This window comes from Megascapheus bottae, chromosome 26 (genome assembly GCF_031878675.1).
Source record: "Megascapheus bottae isolate mThoBot1 chromosome 26, mThoBot2.hap1, whole genome shotgun sequence".
NCBI lineage: Eukaryota > Metazoa > Chordata > Mammalia > Rodentia > Geomyidae > Megascapheus > Megascapheus bottae.
This window is the reverse complement of record NC_143534.1, coordinates 23,385,552-23,407,585: the sequence shown is the minus strand read 5'-3', so window position 1 is coordinate 23,407,585 and position 22,034 is coordinate 23,385,552. Positions and strand designations below refer to the sequence as shown.

The 22,034-nt window shown below is 39.7% G+C and overlaps 1 protein-coding gene across 6 annotated transcripts in view; it reads right to left on the bottom strand.

The window, feature by feature from the left end:
- Window positions 1-771: 771 nt before the first annotated feature.
- Ccny (cyclin Y) overlaps window positions 772-22,034 on the bottom strand; it is a 189,685-nt gene continuing 168,422 nt past the window's right edge. For all 6 annotated transcript variants that reach the window (XM_090319153.1, XM_090319152.1, XM_090319154.1 and 3 more), the window contains 6 exons: window positions 21,816-21,851; window positions 18,688-18,745; window positions 18,475-18,594; window positions 10,009-10,175; window positions 4,063-4,225; window positions 772-1,469 (listed from right to left, as the gene is read on the bottom strand). In XM_090319153.1, the coding sequence (XP_090175279.1) occupies window positions 1,353-1,469; window positions 4,063-4,225; window positions 10,009-10,175; window positions 18,475-18,594; window positions 18,688-18,745; window positions 21,816-21,851 (661 nt within the window). In that variant the 3' untranslated portion in view covers window positions 772-1,352. The remainder of the gene's footprint in view (window positions 1,470-4,062; window positions 4,226-10,008; window positions 10,176-18,474; window positions 18,595-18,687; window positions 18,746-21,815; window positions 21,852-22,034) is intronic.

The window sequence follows — 22,034 nt, the reverse complement described above, 5'->3', positions numbered from 1 at the left end:
CTATCTTTAACCCTTTTATTTCAACAGATATAAAAGATGCTTACCTAACCCATAAGGAAATTAGGGATAGTCAGAAAATGAAAAAGTATGGTCCTAATTTAACGAAGCCTAAACCTTCACAGTTTGAATTTTGTGTAACTTCTCTGAGCACCCACAATGAAAATGCAAGTTGAGTTTTTTTTTATTCAATCATTCTGTGAAAAATACCTCAGTAAATAGTAACATTTGCCCCCTCAGTAATCTTCCCATAAGAATACCCCCCCTTTTTTAAATTTTAGATTCTTAAAAACTTTTATACAAATAGACTAGCTTTGATTTCAAGTAAACATATAAAAGTTGAGAAGAATATTGCTTGCAACCGTGGGCATCGGGTTGGGGAGGAGCTGATGGGGGCGCGGGCATGTGGTCCGCGGTGACCTCAGGCGGATTCCCCAGCTCCAGCAACACTCGCCCCGACAATGGACCTTGCTGCAGTTGCTCTCAGCCCTCTTCACAGAGGCTGGTTGATTTTTCTATCACTTCAGGTCAGAAGAAAAAAGAAAATGAAAAATAACACCATAACAACTACAAGAAAATTGGAAGGCACAAGCACCCATGTGATCTAGAATTTTCTTGGGGTGAGGGAGTAAGGAGGGACACTTTTGGTTCAGCACTATAGTCATTAATTTTGCCATTGTTGAAGGAGAAAGACATAAAATAAAGATGTACATAAATGTAACAAGCACATCCCACAGTGAGGAAGAAAGCTCAGAAGACAGCTCACAAAAATAGTGCAGAGAGAAACAACCAGTACTATTTATTTGGAAGTCTGTGCCATGGTGGGTACAAACTATATTCTCTGCTCTGTGGGACCAAAACCAAACAGAATAAAAACTAACAAACAAAAATCCCCCAAATTCCAAAAAGCAGCAAGAAGGAATGCAGGAAGTCTTACAGAATGGTTGATCCCGAGGGGGGAGGGGGCGATGGCCGGGCGCTCCTGTCTTCACTGTGCATCCAACTCTGCTAGCTACGTTGTGGTTCCCACCGACCAACCACTCAATCCTTTCCCTGCCTCTACACGTCTTTCCTGTCCCTCATGACCTCCTCCGGGATGGACGTCCATTTCCTCTAGAATGAGGTGCTGTTAGCCCGGGGAAAGGTGTGGCCCAGGATTTCCAGAACTGATCTTGCGTCCCTTGAAGCCTTGCTGTGTGCGGGGACACAGCGCGGAGGTGGGCGTGAAGGCAGCCTGACAGAACTATGAGTTAAAACAGAAGAGGAAAAAAACCCCAAAACCAAACCACCCCAACGTTTGTCTTTTCTCAAACAACAGGAGAAACTCAGGGCTGGCCTTGAGCGGGGTGCAGTGGTTAGGAGATAATGGCCGGGGACCACCGAGGCAGAGCCAGGTTGTCAACACTTGCCGACCGTTTTCTCGTGGTTCTCCTCAAGTCCTTGTATTTGTCCTCACAGAGGCGAGAGATGGCCTGCAGAAGAAACGCTGAAGATCAGGGCTTGCCCACTCTGGGCCTGGGGCAGTTAGGTTTTTAAGGCTCCCACCTCAGTGAACAACCCCCACACCCTATCCCAAGGCTGCCCTCCTCACACTCCTGATGTACCGCTAATCTACCATACCCATAACCTGCCATCTACTGCGGATACCCTTCTTCACCAGGTAGCTCTAAGAGAAGCTCTGCTCCCAATGGTTCCCTGGTGTGAGTGTAAATTCCAACTGAGATGTGTACAAAACACAACATGGAAACTATCGGGCGTGTGTCCCAAATGCCTGGAAGCAGAGGAAGTAGGAACACCTGCAACTGGTATCAGAACCAGGTTCCAAGGACTGTCTGGAGGAGGCAGCCATTTAAGAATCCTCAGCTAGAACAGGAAACCCCAGCCACATGATACTGACAAGGGGAGTGGTGGGCCAGGCCAGGCCAGGCCAGGCCAGGCCAGGCTGCAAGGGTTGGGCCAAGACAGAGAGGAAGCTGGTTGCTCAACCTTTACTCCTCAGGCTGTACAAACCTGCCCACCATGTTAAAGGAACATAATAAAACCCCAGATTGCATTCAAAAACACAAGATGGACTGGAGCAGAGAAACAGTAATGGAGGACTCTTTGTCCAAATGAGGAAGAACTGGACAGGCTATGCAAATCTGAAGACCTCTCATCCCATACGTACGCACCCATAATATAGGTGATATATTTGAAAAGAAAATCAGATTCCTAAGGGGCATTATAGGAATGGTCATTTTTAGAGCAAATTCTTCTTTTAGGGGCCTAAGTAGTGTACCTGTGATTTTTTTTTGCTCAAGACTTGCTCTACCACATAAGCCACAACATTTGCCTTCTTAATGGTTAGAGTCTCAAGGACTGGCCTGCCTGCCCTGGCTTTGGGCCACCATCTTCCTATCTTAACCTCCTGCATAGCTAGGATTACAGGAATAAGCCCACTGGGTACCCAGCAGATAAATTCCCTAATGTTACCTGTTGCCTCTTAGCCTACTGAGTTTGAATGCAGTAACATAACAGCACCAACTTGGCAATCTACATGTACTTCAGATTTTACTATGCAAAGTTATATTGGCCTTCATCACAGATTATTTCAAAGCCAAATGTCCAATTATCAAAAAGGCATTTTGTGTTTGCCTTGGCTATGCTCTGCAGTATAGCCAGTGTGTGGCACTAGATCTGAACAGGTTCAGCACTTTAGGTACCTATAGTTCCTACTATGAAGTCTTTCCTTTCTTTCTGGCATGGAATATAATTTGCTAACAACTGGACTAAAAGGATGCAAGGGTATGGGAAATTTATACATTCTCACTTCTTACAAATGACCTCAAAGGCTTCCATTGCTTTTCCTGAGGCCATTCTGTCCAGCCAGGCTCTGATTCTTAGAGAAGTACAGCTTTATCAGGCATGACTAGCCTTTTCTAGGCCCTAAAGAACTCCAGAAGCACAGCAGCTCAAGACAGGTGAGTTTTCTTTCTTTACTTGAACCTCAGGTGGTGGTGGTGTGAATAGATGATAAGCACCACCCCCCAGTACTCCCCAGCCTGTGCTCGCAGGTGGGATGATCTGGTTTTCTTCCAGTTCCTCTCCTCAGCACTGCAGGAGCACTCAGAGCCCATAACATCAGGCAAAAGGCCTGCAGTGCAACTGAGGTATAGGCTCGTGATTAGTGAAAAACTCTTTTATATATGTGCTTGCATAGGTCTGGACATGTGACTTGGAACAAATGCTTCAGAGGAAGGCATTCCAGAATTCTAGATTTCTTCCCCACCCCCACTTTTTTTGGCCAATCCTGGGCTTGAGCTCAGGGCCTGAGCACTGTCCTTGGACTTTCTCAAGGCTAGAGCTCTACCACTCGAGCCTCAGCACCACTTCCGGGTTTTTTCTATGTATGTGGTACTGAGGAATTGAACCCAGGTCTTTGTGCATGCTAGGCAAGCACTCTACCACTAGGCCACACTCCTGCCCCTGTCCCCCCCCCCCCCGCCCTTTTTTTTTTTTAATCCTTGAGCTTGTGATCCTCCTGCCTCTGAAGTGGTAGTATGCACTCCACAGTGCTCTTAATAGATGAGAATTAGGAAACTGAATGGCTATTTTCACTACAATAGTTGGGATAAACACACCGGAATGACTGAGGTCTACAAACATCTCTGCATTTTTCCTTTAACCTCCAAGCTAAGTATCTTTTCCATTATTTTGCCGTATCCTTCTTGGGATTTCCACATCACCTACTTGTTTGTGTAAATAAATACAATTTTTAAATTGTAATCCTAACACATATCTCTTCCTTGTCCTGTTGGACAAGATTATGCTAAAAGTGTTGGCATTTCACTTGAGACAGATGGTGGAGCGAGCAGCATAGGGATCTCTTAGGACAGGGTTGCACCATCCACCAGTTCAGTCAAAGGCTCTATAGTTAATGCCAAAACAGTGCCTAAGTTAAATCTTTCCCTCTACTAGTCAGATGAGCTTTCCTAAGCCGGGAGATTGCCACTATGGTCACACACATCTACAGCATCCGCATGGTCTTCTGCTCTGCATAGCAATGTCTGTCCTAAACTACCTTACCTCCAGTTTGTGAGCCCGCTCCCTACTCAGAGGCTCCAAGGGAAAGCTCAGGTTGTTTGCTTCTGCCAGAGAGCGAAGATCAAAATAATACTTGGCATACACACTGGAAGGGACATTGATGTTGAACTGGAGCAATTCAAGGAACTGTCGCTCTAGCTCATTCCTGCAATGAAAAAGCAAACATAGCATAGACTTAGCTGTTCCAGTGAGCCAGTGTGGCTGCCAAACCCATAGAGACCCATAGAGACCTGACTGTAGAAAGCTGCAGCTTGTGTGGTGGGAGACAGGGGAGGGTATCTAATTAATTACCTGGTTAGACACCAGAGCTAGTTCAACCACCACAGAGATTTTAAAAACTGAATCTATTTGGGTTCACAAGGATGAAGCCTGATTAACTGGCTCACCAGAAGATGCCTTTCACAGCCACTTTGGCTATAAATGTTAAAGGCCTGCCTTTGGCCTTGTCTAGTTTGAGCTGGACTTGATGTGGTGCAATAGTCAAATACTGTTTCTGAGTGATGCAGAAGCCTTGAGATGACCACCCAGAGAATAAGCTAGGCCTATGTAGACCTAAAGAGGACTGGGAAATGTCTTTTCCTATCTCTGGAAGAAATGAGTGGGCAAGGATTTAAAAGCATGCTGAGGGGAAAGACTGCATTGGGGTTTCAATCCCAGCCCCTTTAAAAGGAGCTGAGTTCTCAGTTTGTGGCACCTAGCTATCAGGTGGGCCACACCCAGGCTGACTCTGGAGAGTCCCATTTCTAACAGGTCCCTTGGTAACAAAGGGTGTTGAGTTTGTTTCCCAGCTCCCCTTTTCCCCTACTTTCAGAACTGCTCAACTCACTTTAAACTGTGATCCTCAGATCTCAGTCTCAAGTAGCTAGGATTGCATGTGTGAGCTACCCAAACCCAACTGCACCCAGATTTTTTAAAACTAACTGAGAGAAGGTGGCAAGCCTCATTACATATTAATGCTAAATTTTACGTTTTACTTGGGGTTTTTAGCTTTAAATGTCTTCTATTCATTCTTAATTTAAAGGAGACTTTATGAGATTATTGTGTCAAACACTAGAACTCAAGTAGTATCTCAGTAAGGTAGGAATGTCAAAACTCAACCAGAAGTGCCAAAATAAATGTGCTACAATGGGGCAATTCCAGGAGACTATGGGAGCTGGTTATGGCTAGTCTGCCACCTTCTGGCTACTAGGCATCACTGCAGAGCTTAAGCTTGGTGTGACAAGAAAACTTTTTAATATTTTAGAACTGGTCTGAGAAACCTATCCACAACAGTATATGGCACCATTCATTCCAACTGAAAGTCCAAGTTATGAGTGAAGCATCTTGGAACAAGATGACATTTTTCTAGGGACAGTTGGAGGGAAAAAATCTACAGCTTGTGTTTCATGAATATTCCTGGCAACGTTTTAGGGGAATGGGAATTTTATAACTGTTATGTTTTCAAATAAAAGCAGGACTTACAAAATAGAAATAGTCTCAAAAATGAATTTCCAAACTGCAGCACATCTTAAAGGGACATCTGATGGCTTGCTGTGAACTATCAATAATATAGAGAATAGGCCTTACTGTCCTGATTTGGAAAAATATGAGGAAGCAGTTTTGAAGTAAATGTTTGTGAGAAATATATTCTAGTCAATAAACAAAAAGCATACTTCAGAAGTGACTGTTACATAAACAGAAATATAACTCAATTGGTAAAACATATTAACTTGAAAACAGGCCTTTTAAGATGGAACAAAGAGAGTTATTTTCACCATCTAATACATTGTTGGCCTTTCTAGAAGACCAGGGTCATTTCAGAAGTAGGTCCTAATGAGATATGAGATCAGGTCTGTGATGAGGTAACTATCATCTTATACATTCAAAGGAGTGCTAACACTGGGCCAACATGGAAGAAATATTAAGTCCCCAGGAATGAGTGATATTTTTCTAATACATAAAAAATGAAATAATGGAGAAAAAAACAGCTAACGCAATCTCATAGAGATCTACTTCCCTTAAGATTTTAACTTTTTATATTTAAAGATTTATAGTTTCCTTCCTCCCTTCCTTCTTTCTTTTCCTCTTTCCCTCTCTCCCTTCCTCTTCTCCCTCCCTCCCCCAGCTCCTCTCTTTTGTTGGTCATGGGGCTTGAACATTGGGCCTGGACACTAGTGCTCTACCATTTTGAGCTACAGTGCCACTTCTGGAACTTCTGGTAAATTGGTGCTAGGAGTCTCACAGCCTCTCATGCCCAGCCTGGCTTTGAACCACAATCCTCAGATCTCAGCCACTTGAGTAGGTGGAATTACAGGGGTGAGCCACCAGCACTCTCGAACTCATGAACCTCTTGATGGTGCCACCACAGCTGGCTAATGTTTTCAATAAATACTTTTTAATTTTTATTTGTCTTAAAGAGAAAGCTTCTGTGCAGCCAAAGCTGGTCTGGAACTCTCATTTGTTTCTGCCTAGATCTCCTGAGTTCTGGGATTCTAGGAACCATTCATACACAGCCCCTTACATTGTTCTGAGGCTTTGTGCTAATGACTCCAAATTGGAGATATCTTAACAAGTTAGAACACTGTTTCCATAAAATAATAGCATTGTAGGTTTAATATATTGGTACATTTTTTGTTACAATTTCGGGGAATAAATTAATGTGAAAAGAAACAAAGGAAGTATCAGTTCAAAAAGAGGAACAATGTAAATGTTCAGATCTAAAAAGATAGATACTGGTTGAGAGAATATTCTTTTGGCTAACATTCTTGCTTTCTTCCATCTTTTGTCAAGAGAAAGTTTACATAGTTCCAAATATTAGTTACAATTGATAGTTACAATTTGATCATTTTTCCAGAGGAATGAATGTTTATAGTATGCTAATATACCATAGATAAACATAATATACTAAGAAGGAATCATGTGGCTTAAAAAATGGTAAAGTATCACACAGTCTGAATAGTCCTGGCAAAAATTGAGCAAGACTCTATTATCTCAATTAATGGCTGGATAGAGTGGCACATGTGTGTCATTTCAGCTATTTGGGAAAACACAAATGGGAGTATGGGCCAGTAAAGGCTTGAATTCAAACCCCAGTACCACCCAAAACAACAAGAAAACAACCAATTAGCCAGCTCCTACTCCCCCACCCCCAAGACTTATAGATAAATAAAGTAGTTTTAACCTAAATTGCTGAGAAGAAATTCTGGCTTTGTTAGATACTAACCATAGAACCTGGGTATTCTATTTAACTTCCTGGTGTCCCATTGTCATGTGTGAAACATAAACAATCAATAAATGATAGTTCCTACTATTATTACTATTCATATTAAATTGTTGTTATTATAAATATACCCAGAAGTTTTTCCTATTTTTTTAATTTAAAATTTCAGGATACCTGAAATTCCCAAATTACTTATTTTTTTTTTTACTCTCTATAAAGGTAAAGAGAGAATGACAAATTTTAAAAATGCGTATTTCAGGCATTTGGTTGTAACTTGTGCCTAGCACATTAGCATTTCACTCATTTTGCCATCTACTCCATGTATAATAAGTGTTCACTGGATTAGGAGAGTTATTTAACTTCTCAAGGCCTCAGTATCCAGATTGAGAAAGTGGAAACAACAGGTACATCGTATAATTACTTAGAGAATCAAACAAATAACTACCCACAAATACTTCATAAACATTTTCTTGAAGTGTGTTTTGTGTTGTGATACCATAGAAGGAACCAGGGCCTCTCTGATGCTGTAGAAGTGCTCTACCATTGAGCCACACCCCAGCTTTCTGCAAAGTTTCAAAACAAGTTTATATAAAAGTTCAGTTTTGCAGGATGAGAGCATGGACATCACCTCCTCACCTCAAATGCTCTTTATCTTTCAGTGCTTCTGTTCTTTAGCTTCAATGCTTCTTTGGTATATTTAGATTATATATCATTTCCTTTTCAAAATAGTTGGGACATAAATGGTCAAATTATTTACAAACTAAGTGTGACCTCAGCAGTTGTTTTCTTCTGACTTGTAGTGTACACTAGATTGGAGCCAAGGGCCCTCTGTGTGTTCCACAACTCACACCAAGTCAACAATCCATTCCCTATAATACACACAAACAGCAAAGGACTACCACAAAGTCACTCCATGGCAGCAATTCTGGGCAAATGTGCCAGGGAGATGATAAAAGAATGACCCTATTACTAATAAAGGAATCAGGCCAGAATTTCTTACTACTTTGCACCCAAGGAGATGTCCATTTCCTTGTGGTCTTAGTGATGCCACTCTGGTAGCTCTTTCCACTTTGAAATTTGATTATATTAAATCTGATTTTTATCATTTTTACCAAAAACATCTTTTTTTTCCTGAGTATATAAGAGAAAGAAACACAGATCAGTGAAATGGTGTGAACAAGTTATTGTTCTAATTTTTAGTATTCCCTATATTACATATAATGCCAATATTGTTTTATTGATTGAAACTAAAAGCTTTCCAGCTCGCCCCTACTATAAAGTTCCAGCTCGCTCCTTCTGTAAAATTCAACTTGTTCTGAATTTGTACTTATTCTGAATGTGATTTTGCTCTGTATGACCCACACTTATAAGACACTGGCTGTGGCTGTTTATGACTAGATTATTTTTTCAGAAAGTAACGAGCCATATCTTTTACCAGAAATAGTCTGTGTTGTTCTACTGTTCTATGAGTTCATGCAGCCTGGCCTGTAGTTACCAAACTTGTTTTGCCCCGCTTCTACCTGAAAGCCCTCGGAGGAGGCGCTTCCTACTTTGTCACCAGATGCTTTCTGACCAGTTTCCTGTCTTGTCAAAGTTATCCAACTTTCAAAGAAATAAGCAAAGCACTATAATTAGGCAAGAGGGAAAATTCCTGTGCATTTTAGGCTTAAAAGTAGCCTGCAGAAACAGCCTTGCATGGTCTTCTGAGATCCTGACCTCGGATATCGTCCTTATGCATTAGCCATTTCTCGTTCAATAAAACAACTTTTCCATCCCTGGTCGTGACTCAAATGGTCTCATTTTCCACCAATTCTCAGACCCCAGGAAAAAGGCTTTATGTGTCTACAGCAAGATCAAGCCTAGAACTAAGGTGTCTACAAGCATAATTAGCGTGCTTTGAAGGTGCCACAATGTGTTCTGGTGAACTGGAAACCAGAAACAACTGGCAGAGGCTAATGAGGATCTGAAACCATTCTGTGTATGTGCTACATGCCCTAGGCATTCTCCAATACTGGCAGCCCACATAGGTTTTGTGAAGATCCTACATTCCTGAGACTGGATATAGGTTAGGATACAGTTGGTAACCTCCCCAAACTAAAACCTCCTCATGGAGTTTATTGAAGAGCTAAGTGCCACAAAAAGTACAGGGGGGAAAAAAAACTGGCAAGAATGTTTGCATGACAATAAACTACAAGGGGTTATAAGCAGCTCATCCTAGTTAAGTGCCTCTACACATCCTTGTGTTCTCTGACCACAAAGGATCTAGATAGGCCTCCTACTAATAATTTTCACAGGGCTGTGAGAGTTGATCCAGCTAAGAAGTCACAAGATTCCAGAGCCCAGCCATGGTGGAAGCTCTTCCAGTGAGCTGTGGGAGACCAGGCAGCAAGGATGGTGTACCACACATGCTCTTGGGATAGGAGACAAAACATGAAAATGGACTTGGAAACTAAACAGGACAGGATAATAATTTAGTTCTTCTTCTTAAGGAGGACAGTGTGAGGCATGAAAGCTTTATTATTAGTCTACTATAAGATAAAGACCTTCAAACATAAATGATCACCGTGGGGGGTCTATACCTCCTAATTAAAGAAATGCTTGCCCAGAACATACCCTAGCTCAATAGATGTTTAGTCAAAATCATCATTCTATCCTAGATAAACCATCTAAGAGGGGGGCGTTTCCCTCTCAAATCGGCCAATGAGACGTGGAAGATGACAGCCACTCACATGTCCTCCACTGTGATGTCTTTCAGGATCTGGCAATAATCCACGTTCCACACCGCTTGGTCGTCCCACACTTTGGAGGCCAGCAGAATTGCCCCTAGAACAATTCGCTTCCAGTTGGCTGGACAGATATCTATCTCTGCATACGTTAAGAGTCTTTCAAGGTATACCTGGGAAGATACAACAATGAAGAGCTAAAGTATCCTTAGTTTTTTCCTGCATACTGCTAGATTTACTCATAGCTTCATTCTGAAAGCCTCTGAAGGCATTACCTGATCACAGACATTTAGCTGGACCTTAAACACTGCTAAGACTGTCCTAGGAGCCATGGGTTAACTTTTCATTCTATCAACTATAAATTCAACACAAATACCTCAACTGTCCCAACAAAAATTACAAAGATGTAAAGGGGATAAACCTACACAGATTACCTACTGGGATTTGTAACATTGACATTTTTGAGATAATTGTAGCTTTACACGTCATTGCTAATGAAGTGATGCTTTTATTATGATAAAAGACATACAGTATGACATTACCATTCAACTATTTTCAGGTGTAGAATTCTGAAGCATTAAGTCCATTCACAGATCTGGAGCCATCATCACTATCCAACTGCAGATATTCCATCATCCCAAACTAGCACTCTTAACACTTGCTAAACAACTCCTCCCTTGCCTCCTTCCCCTAGCGCTGGCAACCATTGCTCAACTTTCTAGCATCTGGCTTAATGATGAGTAGTAACAGCATATTGTATGCCTATGCTCCATTTTGTTTACTCTATCACCTGCCAGTGATTGTTTGAATCACATCCTCTTACAGCTACTGTGAATCACACTGCCATGAACACTAGTATAGAAATATCTTACCAAGTCTGTACTTTTGACTCTTGTGTGTTATACTTAGAAGTGGAACTGCTGGACCATATGGTAACTCTATGCTCCCTTGCTTGAGGAGCACCATACTTTCTTCTGCAGCAGCTAGGCCAAAAGTATGCACAAAATCCATTACTTAAACTGGATCATGAGACATAAGAATGCCTTTTACTTTTCCAAAGTAAAAATCTGTTTATTAGCATGTTTTATACTTTTCTGAGTCATGGAACCTTATTTCTTAACAGTATTATTAGTTGCAAAATAGAGCTCTGCATGAGAAAGAAATGAAATTCAACAATGTTCACACTCTTGAGAACCTGTTTTCTAAAAAAGATGAAGAAATCTATCTAGTATTATAATTACTCACATATGTAATATCATTATGCTTAAATATGAAAAGATACATTCATACAACGTGCAGGCTATTTTCAATGAAATAACAACTATATTCACAAATAGGAAGGACCATGCCAGGCACCCCATAAGACTACAAGGAGATGAACTTTGGGAAAGTCTTGAGAAAAAGGGAAATAACACTGGTGAGCAGCAATCATGTAAATGATGCAAAGTACAGGACAATGCCCTTGAGCACAAATAAACAAAAGAGTTTTACTCAAGGCAGGCAACTGAATGGACCACTTATGATATAAGAAGCAAGCACACTCTAGCAGGCCCTGTGCTAACCTTGAAGGGATAAGGAAGAGGTCTCTTAGATGCAGGGCTGTAAAGGGGCATAGCAAATAGGGAAAGGAAGGAATTCTGGCAGAGAAGCAGCCTGTGAAGTGGGGACCTGACAAAGAGGGCAGCAGGCTGGCTCTAGACAGCTGCAGGAGACAATACGGATAGCGGATAGCGACAGGAGCTCCTAGGATCCTGAGTGGCTGGACAGGTGGGGTCCCTGCAGCCAGGGAGCACAGGAAGAAGTAGCCATTGAAACAATCAAAGGCTCTGATGTGGTTTGGTTTGTTTTCTTTTCTCTCCTTTTTTGCTAGTACAGGGGTTTGAACCCAAAGACTGAAATGCTAAGCTTGTGCTCTAACACTATAACACTGTCATTTCTTTTCTTTCTTTTTTGTATTTTATTGTTGGGATAATGCATAGAGGGGTTATAATTACATTAATCAGGTAATGGGTACATTACTTCTCGAATCTTCATACCCCTTCTCATGTTTTGTCCCCCTTTCCCTCCTCTCTCACCCCTTCCTAATCATCTTGTTTTCACCCTTCCATTCACTATTTCTAATAAGTAAATAAATGTATATACAATATACCAGGTAACAAAGTCAGACATAGTAACCACTTGAGATTAATTATAAGTGAAAAAAGAGAAAAGAAATAACTTTACATAGTACATTAAGAACAACAGTCACAAAGAATAAACCTTTTGTTTCCATATCCTAGAGTTCATTTCTTTTTTTCATATATTTTTATTGTAATTAATAGAAGGGTTACATTATATTCGCCAGATAGAAGGTGCATTACTTCACAAACATTGATACCCTTTCTCATGTTTTGGTCCCCATTGCCCTCTCTCCACCCCTGCCCCTCATCTTGTGCTCCCCCCTTCCCTATCCGATTTCAAATAACCAAATAAGCATATATAGAATGTATAAGATAACAAGGTGAAATACTGTAAGAATATGAGATAACTAAGGGACAGCAAAAGAGATGAGAGATAACATAGTACATTAAGGACAACAATCACTTATTATATGGCTTTTGTTTCTATATTCTGGAGGTCCTTTCATTTAGCGTCATCCTATATGGCCATATGTATCTAGGTTTTGCTCTATTATAAATCTCTGCTAGGAGAGCCCAAGGTTTCTATTGATTAGGACAAATGAGAGAAACAATTGAGCCTATGTTCATTTGAGTCTGGCTTACTTCACTTAATATGATTTTTTTCTAAGTCTTTCCATTTCCTTACAAATGGGGTGATATCATTCTTTTTGACAGCAGCATAGAATTCCATTGTGTATAAATACCACATCTTGTTGATCCACTCATCAACTGAGGGGCATCTGGGTTGGTTCCATATCTTTGCTATGGTAAATAGTGCTGCAATGAACATCATTGTGCTAGTGGATTTAGTATGTCCCTGTTTCTGGACATTTGGGTAAATGGCAAGTAGTGGAATTGCTGGGTCCTAGGGGAACTCTATGTTTAGTCTTTTGAAGAACTGCCATACTGCTTTCCATAGTGGATGAACGAGTTTACACGCCCACCAACAGCGTAGTAGTGATCCCTCCTGGCCGCATCCCCTCCAGGATCTGTTGTTATTAGATTCCTAGAGTTCATTTTGTTTAGTCTCATTCTGAATGACCATATGTACATAGCTTTTGAGCTATTGTGATCCTCTGCTAGGAGAATCCCAGATGGTTTTCTGGTGGTTAATTGGAAGTAAGAGTCTCATGGACTTTCGGGCCCTGGCTGGCCTTAAATAGTGATCCTTAGATCTCAGTCCCCTGACTAGCTAGAATTACAGGCATGAACCACCAGTGCCTTGCTTTTTCTTCTCTTTCTTTCCTCTCCCCTCTTCCCCCCCTCTTTTTTTGTGTTAGTCCTAGGGCTACTAGCACTCTTACCACTTTCTACTCACAGCCTTTTTTTTAGGGGGGGTGAATTGCTTAATTATAGATACGGGTCTTATGAATTTTGTTGTCCAGTCTGGATTTGGATTTGATCCACCATTCTTCCAGTCTTTGCCTCAAAGTAGGATTTGAGGTATGAGGCACAGCTCATGCACAGGTCAGACTGGATGCTTTATGTCTGGAGTAGCCTAGAAGTCATCACTGGTTGATGAATATGCAGGTTCAGAGCTCAAAGGAAAATAAATGAAGATGTAAATTTAAGTCTATGATACAATCAGTAGGGTGGCTTGGGGTGAGAACCTAAGACAGAAGAGAAGAACCAGGCCCCCCCCCCTTCCATTTTTAAAGGGCTAGATACAGAATGATACAGAAAGGGGAGAAACAAACCTGGTATGCTCTGTTTTGTTCTAGTTTGGAGAACTCACAAGGTCAAGTCACATGTTTGCAAGTACCTAAATTAGACCTATTACATATACAGCTGAGATGGAAATCAAGTTTCTCTCACAATAACCAAGTCAGCATGAGGACACTTCAGACAGGAACCTTGCGAGAGAGGGAAGGGGTGCATCAGCAATGAGGGGAAAAAAAGAAAGACAGAGAGTTGGGAGGAGGTTAGGAGAAGGGACATACATTTTAGGAGAAGCAAAGCCTCAACAGACTCAGGAAAGTCCGACATTAGTGAGCACAGGGTACCTGGCTTAGCTGGCTCTTCCACAAAACCTTTCCTGGTTCCTAAGCCACAGGCGGGGTAGGCCAAATGCTCTTCCCAAATAGCCAGAAGCTTCCTAATGACTTAATTTGTGTTCAGCAGTGAACAATACCCAGGGAAGTTAGGGGAGACGAAGGCTTACAACTTTCTCCCCTTTTTCTATCTGAACAGGAGCTTTGCCAGGATGGAATGGTGGCACTGAGCTATGTACTGAATCCATATAGGAAAAACTGTGTTCAGTACTTCACTACTAAAGAGGCAGTTTCTTAAATCTTTTTTTTTTTAATCTTAAAAATGGGCTGAGTATCTGTGGCTCACCACTGTCATACTAGCCACTTGGCAGGCTGATATCTGAGGATCGCAGTTCAAAGCCAGTCTTGAGCAAGAAAATCTGTGAGATGCTTATCTCCAATTAACCACAATAAGGCAGAAATAGAGATGTGGTCCAAGAGGTAGAACAGCTTGCCCAGGCCTGTTCAAGCCCCAGGACAGGCAATAACAAACCAAAACAAAACAAAACTTAAAAATGTACAGCTTATAGTTACTTTCCAGTATCATGTGTCCCTTAGGGTCACTGTATCCAAAACCAAGTACATACAAACCTTAAGGAAAAAACATACATCTTTTAAAACTCAAAAATAAAATCATCACGACAGAAATTACCAAGATCCAGAGCATCATAGGGAATACTTTTCAAACCTTTATACCAACAAATTTGAGAATCTAGAAGAGATGGATGAATTTCTAGCCAATACTAATATACTCAAGCCAAACCAAGAAGACCTAAACCAACTAAACAGACCTATTTCAAGTTGAAATGGCAATAAGAGACCTCTCATCCAAGAAAAGCCCAGGACCTGATGGATTCACAGCTGAATTCTATAAGGCCTTCAAAGCAGACCTCACACCAATACGCCTCAATCTCTTCAATGAAATTGAAAGTGAAGGCTCTTTGCCAAACTCATTCTATGAAGCCAGCATAACCTTCATCTCCAAACCAGGGACTCATCAAAGAAAGGGAACTATAGACCCATTTCTTTGAATATTGATGCAAAACTTCTCAACAAAATACTGGCCAACTGTCTTCAACAATTCATCAAGAATTACATACTATGATCAAATAGGATTCATTCATCACAGGGATGCAAAGCTGGTTCAATATGTACAAATCAAATATAATTCATTACATCAACAGGAGCAAGGAAAAGAATCAGATGATTATCTCAACAGATGCAGAAAAAACATTTGAAAAGATCCAACACCCCTTTACGCTAAAAGCTCTAGAGAAACTAGGAATCCATGGAATATCCCTCAGTATAATAAAGTATGACAAATGTATAGCTAGCATTATACATAATGGCAAAAAGCTAAAGCCATTTCCTCTAAAATCAGGAACGAGACAAGGATGCCCACTCTCTCCAAATAGTACAAGAGCAAGGACTCAATATTTGCATACCCAGTACTATGGACATGGTATTGGAAATATAAACACAACTACATAGACATAACACTCTATGACTCTATAGACATGTTTTATTACATAGATTAATATGTATCTATGACATACAAACCCTCAGCCTAATTTTAATTATGTTCTAAAATCTAAGTGCCAGTGGTTGTATATAGATCCCTTCTTGAATATTTGTTTGTTAAATACGTCATTTGATATATGATGTAAAAATCAATGTAAATAAATTCTTTAATTAAAAAATCCAGTGGAGGGTTTATAAAAGATTAGAAAATGCACTTGGTTGAGAAAATCAATACTTTAACCTTTTGTAAAGCCTGAAAGATGTATTCTTAGTCATCTGTCTCTTGAGGATATAGAAGATTACATTCTCATTGCAACAAATCAATTTTCAGGTTTTAATTTGTGAAATAAATCTAGTTATGTTTTGACCTCCTCAAAAAACAAACAAACAAACAGGATACAATCAATGAAATCAAACAATTCCTAGAAACTCATATATAAACTAAAGGAATTCAAGAAAACACAGTAACTTGAGTGGATCTTTTAAACTGGTGAAGAGACTGAACTGGCACTGTAAAAGTACAGAGAGAACTACTGGCCAGTATGGCTTCACTAGTGAAAATACACTAGTTAAAACACTGCTTATATTTTTCTCCCTTCTCTTGTGTTGCCCTTTGGTTAATCTCATATTGTTACAGTATCCCACTTTGTTACCTGGTATATTATATAGATGTTTACTTGTTTATTTGAAATAGGAGGGGAAAATGAGGGGGGGTGAACTGGGGACAAAAACACAAGAAGGGTACCAATGTGTGAGAAGCAATGCACCCTCTATCTGGCGAATATAACTGTAACCCCTCTATACATTAAAATAAAAAATTATTTAAAAAAACACTAAATACACCAAACAAAACAATATATTGAAAGCTACTATGATGCTGAGTCTCCCATTTGGGTAGCCATGGTCGGGACAGATGTAATGTTGACTCAAAGCTCTTTGTTCACAAGATGATCACTGGCAGTAACAACAGCAGTAGCTCCTGCCAAACCACTTACTCTCACTGACCATCCCAGCACACTCTGATACTGTACAGCAGGGCCCTGTCCTCAGTGGTAGCTCATTGTCAGCAGCGGAATCACTTCATTGCTTTTTCCTCTTCGGTGGTACCTGTTTATACCACCTGTAGACATATCTGTAATCCTAGCTACTTGGGAAGCTGCAAGAACATCTGGTTCAGGGTCAGCCTAGACATAAAATTTGCAAGACTCCTCTTTTCCTCAACCAAGAGCAGGGCCCCAGGACTCCTTCCCAATTGTGACCATATAACCTACAATTATTTCACATCATCTCATGACAACCCTTAACATTTTTACTCTTAACATGCAAGTTCAAGAGACAGAGGACCAGACTAATGACAAAGTAAACTGGTTTACTGTACAATTAGATTAAGGTACTAAGCTTTTTGGGTGGCAGGAATAGAAAGATACTCTAGGTTATCCATTCTGTTAGAAAACAACCTCAGAAATAAAAGGCACAATATTTTTTTTTTCATTTTGCCAGTCCTGGGGCTTAAACTCAGGGCCTGAGCACTGTTGTTGGTCTTTCTTCAAGGCTAGGGCTCTACCACTTGAGCTACAGCACCACTTCTGGCTTTTTTCTATGTATATGGTACTGAGGAATCGAACCCAGGTCTTCGTGCTAGGCAAGCACTCTACCACTAAGCAAAACTTCCCAGCCCAAGGCACAATAGTCTTATCTCCAGCAGTGCTCATTCATAAGCAAGGTTCCTTTCTCATGAGTTACACATGGTGTAAAAGATTACAATGGGTAACACTGTCAAAACCTTCTGAGATGACATTTGACATAAATAGTCCATAAGGTTATAAGAATCTAAGAATCTAGAATGTAAGAATCTTGTTTTTCTCTCAAGTCTCGACAATTACTCCCATTATTGCCTGAATATCTTATCCATAGAAATGGCATGACAGAAGCTAACAATATAAGATTCCAATGCAGGTGTGTTCCTACAGAATTGATGTACTCATCATATATACTCATTCAAGTATCCTACATCTTAGGATGTACATGTTCATTATATGTTCTATTAAAATGGAATGAACAAGAGGAAACACGTGTTAATTAAAGGGAGTAGTTTTTTTTTTTTTTTTTTTTTTTTTTTTTTTTGCCAGTCCTGGGCTTGAGCTCAGGGCTTGAGCACTGTCCTTGGACTTTCTCAAGGCTAGAGCTCTACCACTTGAGCCTCAGCACCACTTCCGGCTTTTTTCTTTGTATGTGGTACCGAGGAATCGAACCCGGGTCTTCATGCATGCTAGACAAGCACTTTAACCACTAGGCCAAACTCCCGGTCCCCAAAGGGAGTAGTCTTGTTTCTTCTTATTCCCCCTTAGCCCAAATGTTTTTTACTTAGCTGTATTTAACAGTTCAGCGCTGATTAGGCAGAGACTATGGGACAGATATCACACTCTCTTTTAGGGTATCCATTTTCTGTTCTCCCAGAAGAAGATACCACTGATGCATCTAACAGAGCTTCCCAATGTTACTTAATAAAAAGTCCCTGCGGGGACCTCCCGGGTGAAGGGGGGCTGCTGACCTGGCTGCCTGCTAGTTGATGGTTTTTGTCCTCCTCTCCTCTCTTGAGTTTATTTTGATTTTTTTGGTTTCTGGATAAACCACCCTTCTGGAGACTGGATAATAAAACACGTCATATTAAAAAAAAAAAAGTCCCTACGTGGTCCATGCTCTGTTGTGCTGAGCCAGCTCGTACAGTGTGGAACAGCTGTGGTCACCATGAAGACACTCACCAGGGTGACAATGGCACATTCAGCTGTCAGCTGAGCAGCACTGAAGAGTGTCCGAACAAAGCGGTAAATCTGCTTCTGCTCTGGGTTGTGTTTGTCATAGTCTGGTGGCACTTCGGATTTCTGGGGAAAAAAAATATCTTCAAATGACTCATCACAAGTAAGAACGAAAGAAAAACAAATGGACAATCTCGTGAAACATAAAGAGGTGGTTACCGAAAGAGGATGAAGGTTTTCATCAAAAATATCTAAGAGCATCCTTCCATCTGGGTCCCTGGTGGGGAGAAGAAGAGAAAATACAGTTTTCATTCTGCAAAAATGAGTGTCATTCAATATAAATGATTCAACTGCATTTTAGGAGAAGCAGTGTAAAATTTGATACCACCGGTTATTTATGCATAAGTTGTTTTACTTGGAATAAAATGGCCAAGACTTCAATTTCTTTTAGTATATGAATTCTGAGCAGAAGCTGAGAGAGCAGAGAAGTGTGAAAGTAAATGATACTCAATGGGTCCTAAAGATCTGTTTGAAATGGTCACAACACCCAGCCTGGCTACTGCATTGATAAAAAGAGTTTCACAATTTTATACTAAAATATGAGGCTACAGGTGTTCTCATTTTTCCAAAAAAGAACAGTTGGTTTCCAGACTGATAACCTTTAGAGAACCTTTACAGTGCTTTCTGGCTGTCAGCTTCTGCTAGGGATGTAGCTTTCAAGTTTCAGAAGTAGGTTTAACAGTGTAACCCATTGTGACCTTTCACATGAAAAATGAACCTTGCTTATGGGTAAGCAATGCTGGAGGTAAGAATATTGTGCCTTAAGTTTTATCTAAAAATTTTCTCTAAAAAACAAATTTATAAAGCACTGCTTCTGAACAACAATATATAATTTGCATAGTCTTTGATTCCAATGTCAGCTAGGCTTAAAATTAGAAGGCTCACTCACAAACTTGCCCAACATCCATCCATCATATTAAATGCTACAATTTCTGCTCTATAAATTAACCACCTGTATAAAAATAAAGAACAAGGCAACAAAACAAATTTTTACTCCTGCACTTGGACAACAGGAATTCTTCTAAAATAGGGATATTCTAATTTTTCTTCAGATCATCTTTCTCCTTTCTTAAAGGTCTGACACGGATACATGTGTTTGCTTACAAGACACATTTGCTTACAAGACACATTTGCTTACAAGAACTCTGCAATCAATTTAGATACACCTCCCCCCATACACACACACCTGTTATTCCAAACACCAATTCCACCTAATAGTAGAACTTGAAAGCATTACAACTAGCATCTTCTGGGTGAGCTCCAGCCACACTCCTCTGATAGTGTGAAGAATCAGGAGATCCCTTCTCCTTACAGATGGTTCAAGGTACAAAAGGCAGAGCTGGCCCCATACTCACTCCTTGGGCAAACAAGAACCCTGTTCAATATTCCTGATGATTAAGTTCCCTTGAAAAGCTACTTAGCAATCTAGAGAAACATCTGCCAGAAGTAATTTTAAAAACAAAAACAGATTTGAAATATAAATGTAGATTAATAATGTGAGACTTCTCAGAGGAAACAGGCTCCCAATTAATAATGAAGGCAGGGGAACCAGTAGCCTCTAAGAAGTGGACTATTAGTACATGGAAGACAAGATATCCCAACACTGTCTCTCTCAAGCAGCATGATCTTTGTCAAAAAAAAGAATCTGCAGTCATTAGAGACCTGCAGTTTCAATGATCCATCTGCTGCTGACAAATTAGCTTTTCAGTTGAACTTTCAAGGTATCACCATTCATTTAGAAGGGCTCAATTCGAATAGCCACTTTATAGCTATGTTACTAAGTCCCCAATTTTTTATTGGTAAGATGGAAATATTATCAGTAAAACAAATTGAAATATGCATTTATTATTAACATTCGGGAATACTGAGGGAAGTCTAAGTAAGTACTTAATGAAATTGGCACTTATTATGATGTATAGCTAAACTAACTTGAAGTTCCAGGACAGTATAAGAATCAAGAAATCTGGGCTGGAGATGGAACTCTGTGGCAGAGCACACTTAGCATGCATGCAACCCTGGGGTTCAACCCCAGCACTAAAAGAAAAAACAAAAACAAGAACTAAGACATTTCTTAAAGATGCTAACTCAAAACTGGTTTGAGAGCAAACCTGAATTTCATTACTGATATTACATCTACTTAGTTTTGTCTATCACAAAACTAAGCATCAAGACAAAATTTGTATTTTTACTATTGTACAAGATTTCTAAGTTTTGATGTTCAAAATTCTCTAGCGCTACAATAGACTGTAAATCAGAATGACACCATCTCAACGTCGTGATGGATTTTCAAGGTGATTGTTTCAGATACCTTTCCAAAACACTGCTGGAAACTCTGCTACCTACCCTCCACCTCACTGACTCTACTCAGTTTGTACACAGCCTAAGGTGTTGTTAAGACCCACAGTTACCATGCAGAAACTCTATTACCAAGCCAATACACAACAGAATTTCAAGCAAAATATAGAAACCAATTACTCTACTTATATAAGTATCATATCTGTAGTAAGAGAGGTCCTTATTTGTACGACAATTAGGAAGGTGCTTCAGTATTATAATTTGGATGCTAAAGAAATAACTAAAAAATAAATGTGTAATAGATTAGGCGAAGCCAAAATGTAAAAAAAAAATTCTACCCTTCAATAGTTTATAAATGCCTTCAATTTTTGTTACTGGGGAAAACAAAACAAAAAACATTTTGAAAGGATTACAGACAAAAGTTATGGTGTCCCCAATTTCAAACAAAATCTTGATGTTAAAATAAAATAAACTGGCACATGAACGCATTCTAACAGATATTCTGAAGTAAAACATTTACAGCAGTTTTAATTCCTTAATTGACATTTCTGATGAACTGAATGTCATTGCCAGAAACAGTATCAGAGATAGGGCTCCTATTACATTAAACTTATATTTCAAATGCCCCATATTTCATTGTTTGAATTCAAAATTACAAATTCAACATTTTCTTCATGTAAAAGTTACACATGCTATAATTTTAAAGAAAAATTTTATGAGAAAGTGTTTACTCAAGTTATACAGAAAAGAACAAGTAAAGAGGTAGCTGAACTTCTTTAAAAGCTCTTTCTCAAACCAAATCACCCCTAGGTGTCCTCTGAATTCAAAGTCAATTAGCACTTACCTGGGAAGTTTGGTAAATTTCACTATCTTTAGAAAGTCTATGGATACTAATTTAAGACTACAAAATCCAAAGGTTGAGGTAACTAGAAAACAGTAAGAAATAAGTGAAAAATTAATGTTTTTTAGCATAAAATCAATCAACTACGTACCTGTTTTTGATGTGATAATATATTGCAAGAGCTACACTGTAAAATAAAATACAGGAGTTCAATGTTTCATGAATATATTTAAGATTTCTTATATTTTGTGTTAACAGTCTGAATATCATAAAATTTTAAATGAAAGACAATTCATGGGAAGAGACTCACTTCATTCAGAACTCTAGTCAAGAAAATGCATTCTTCAAATTAAATCACTCTGATTTCACT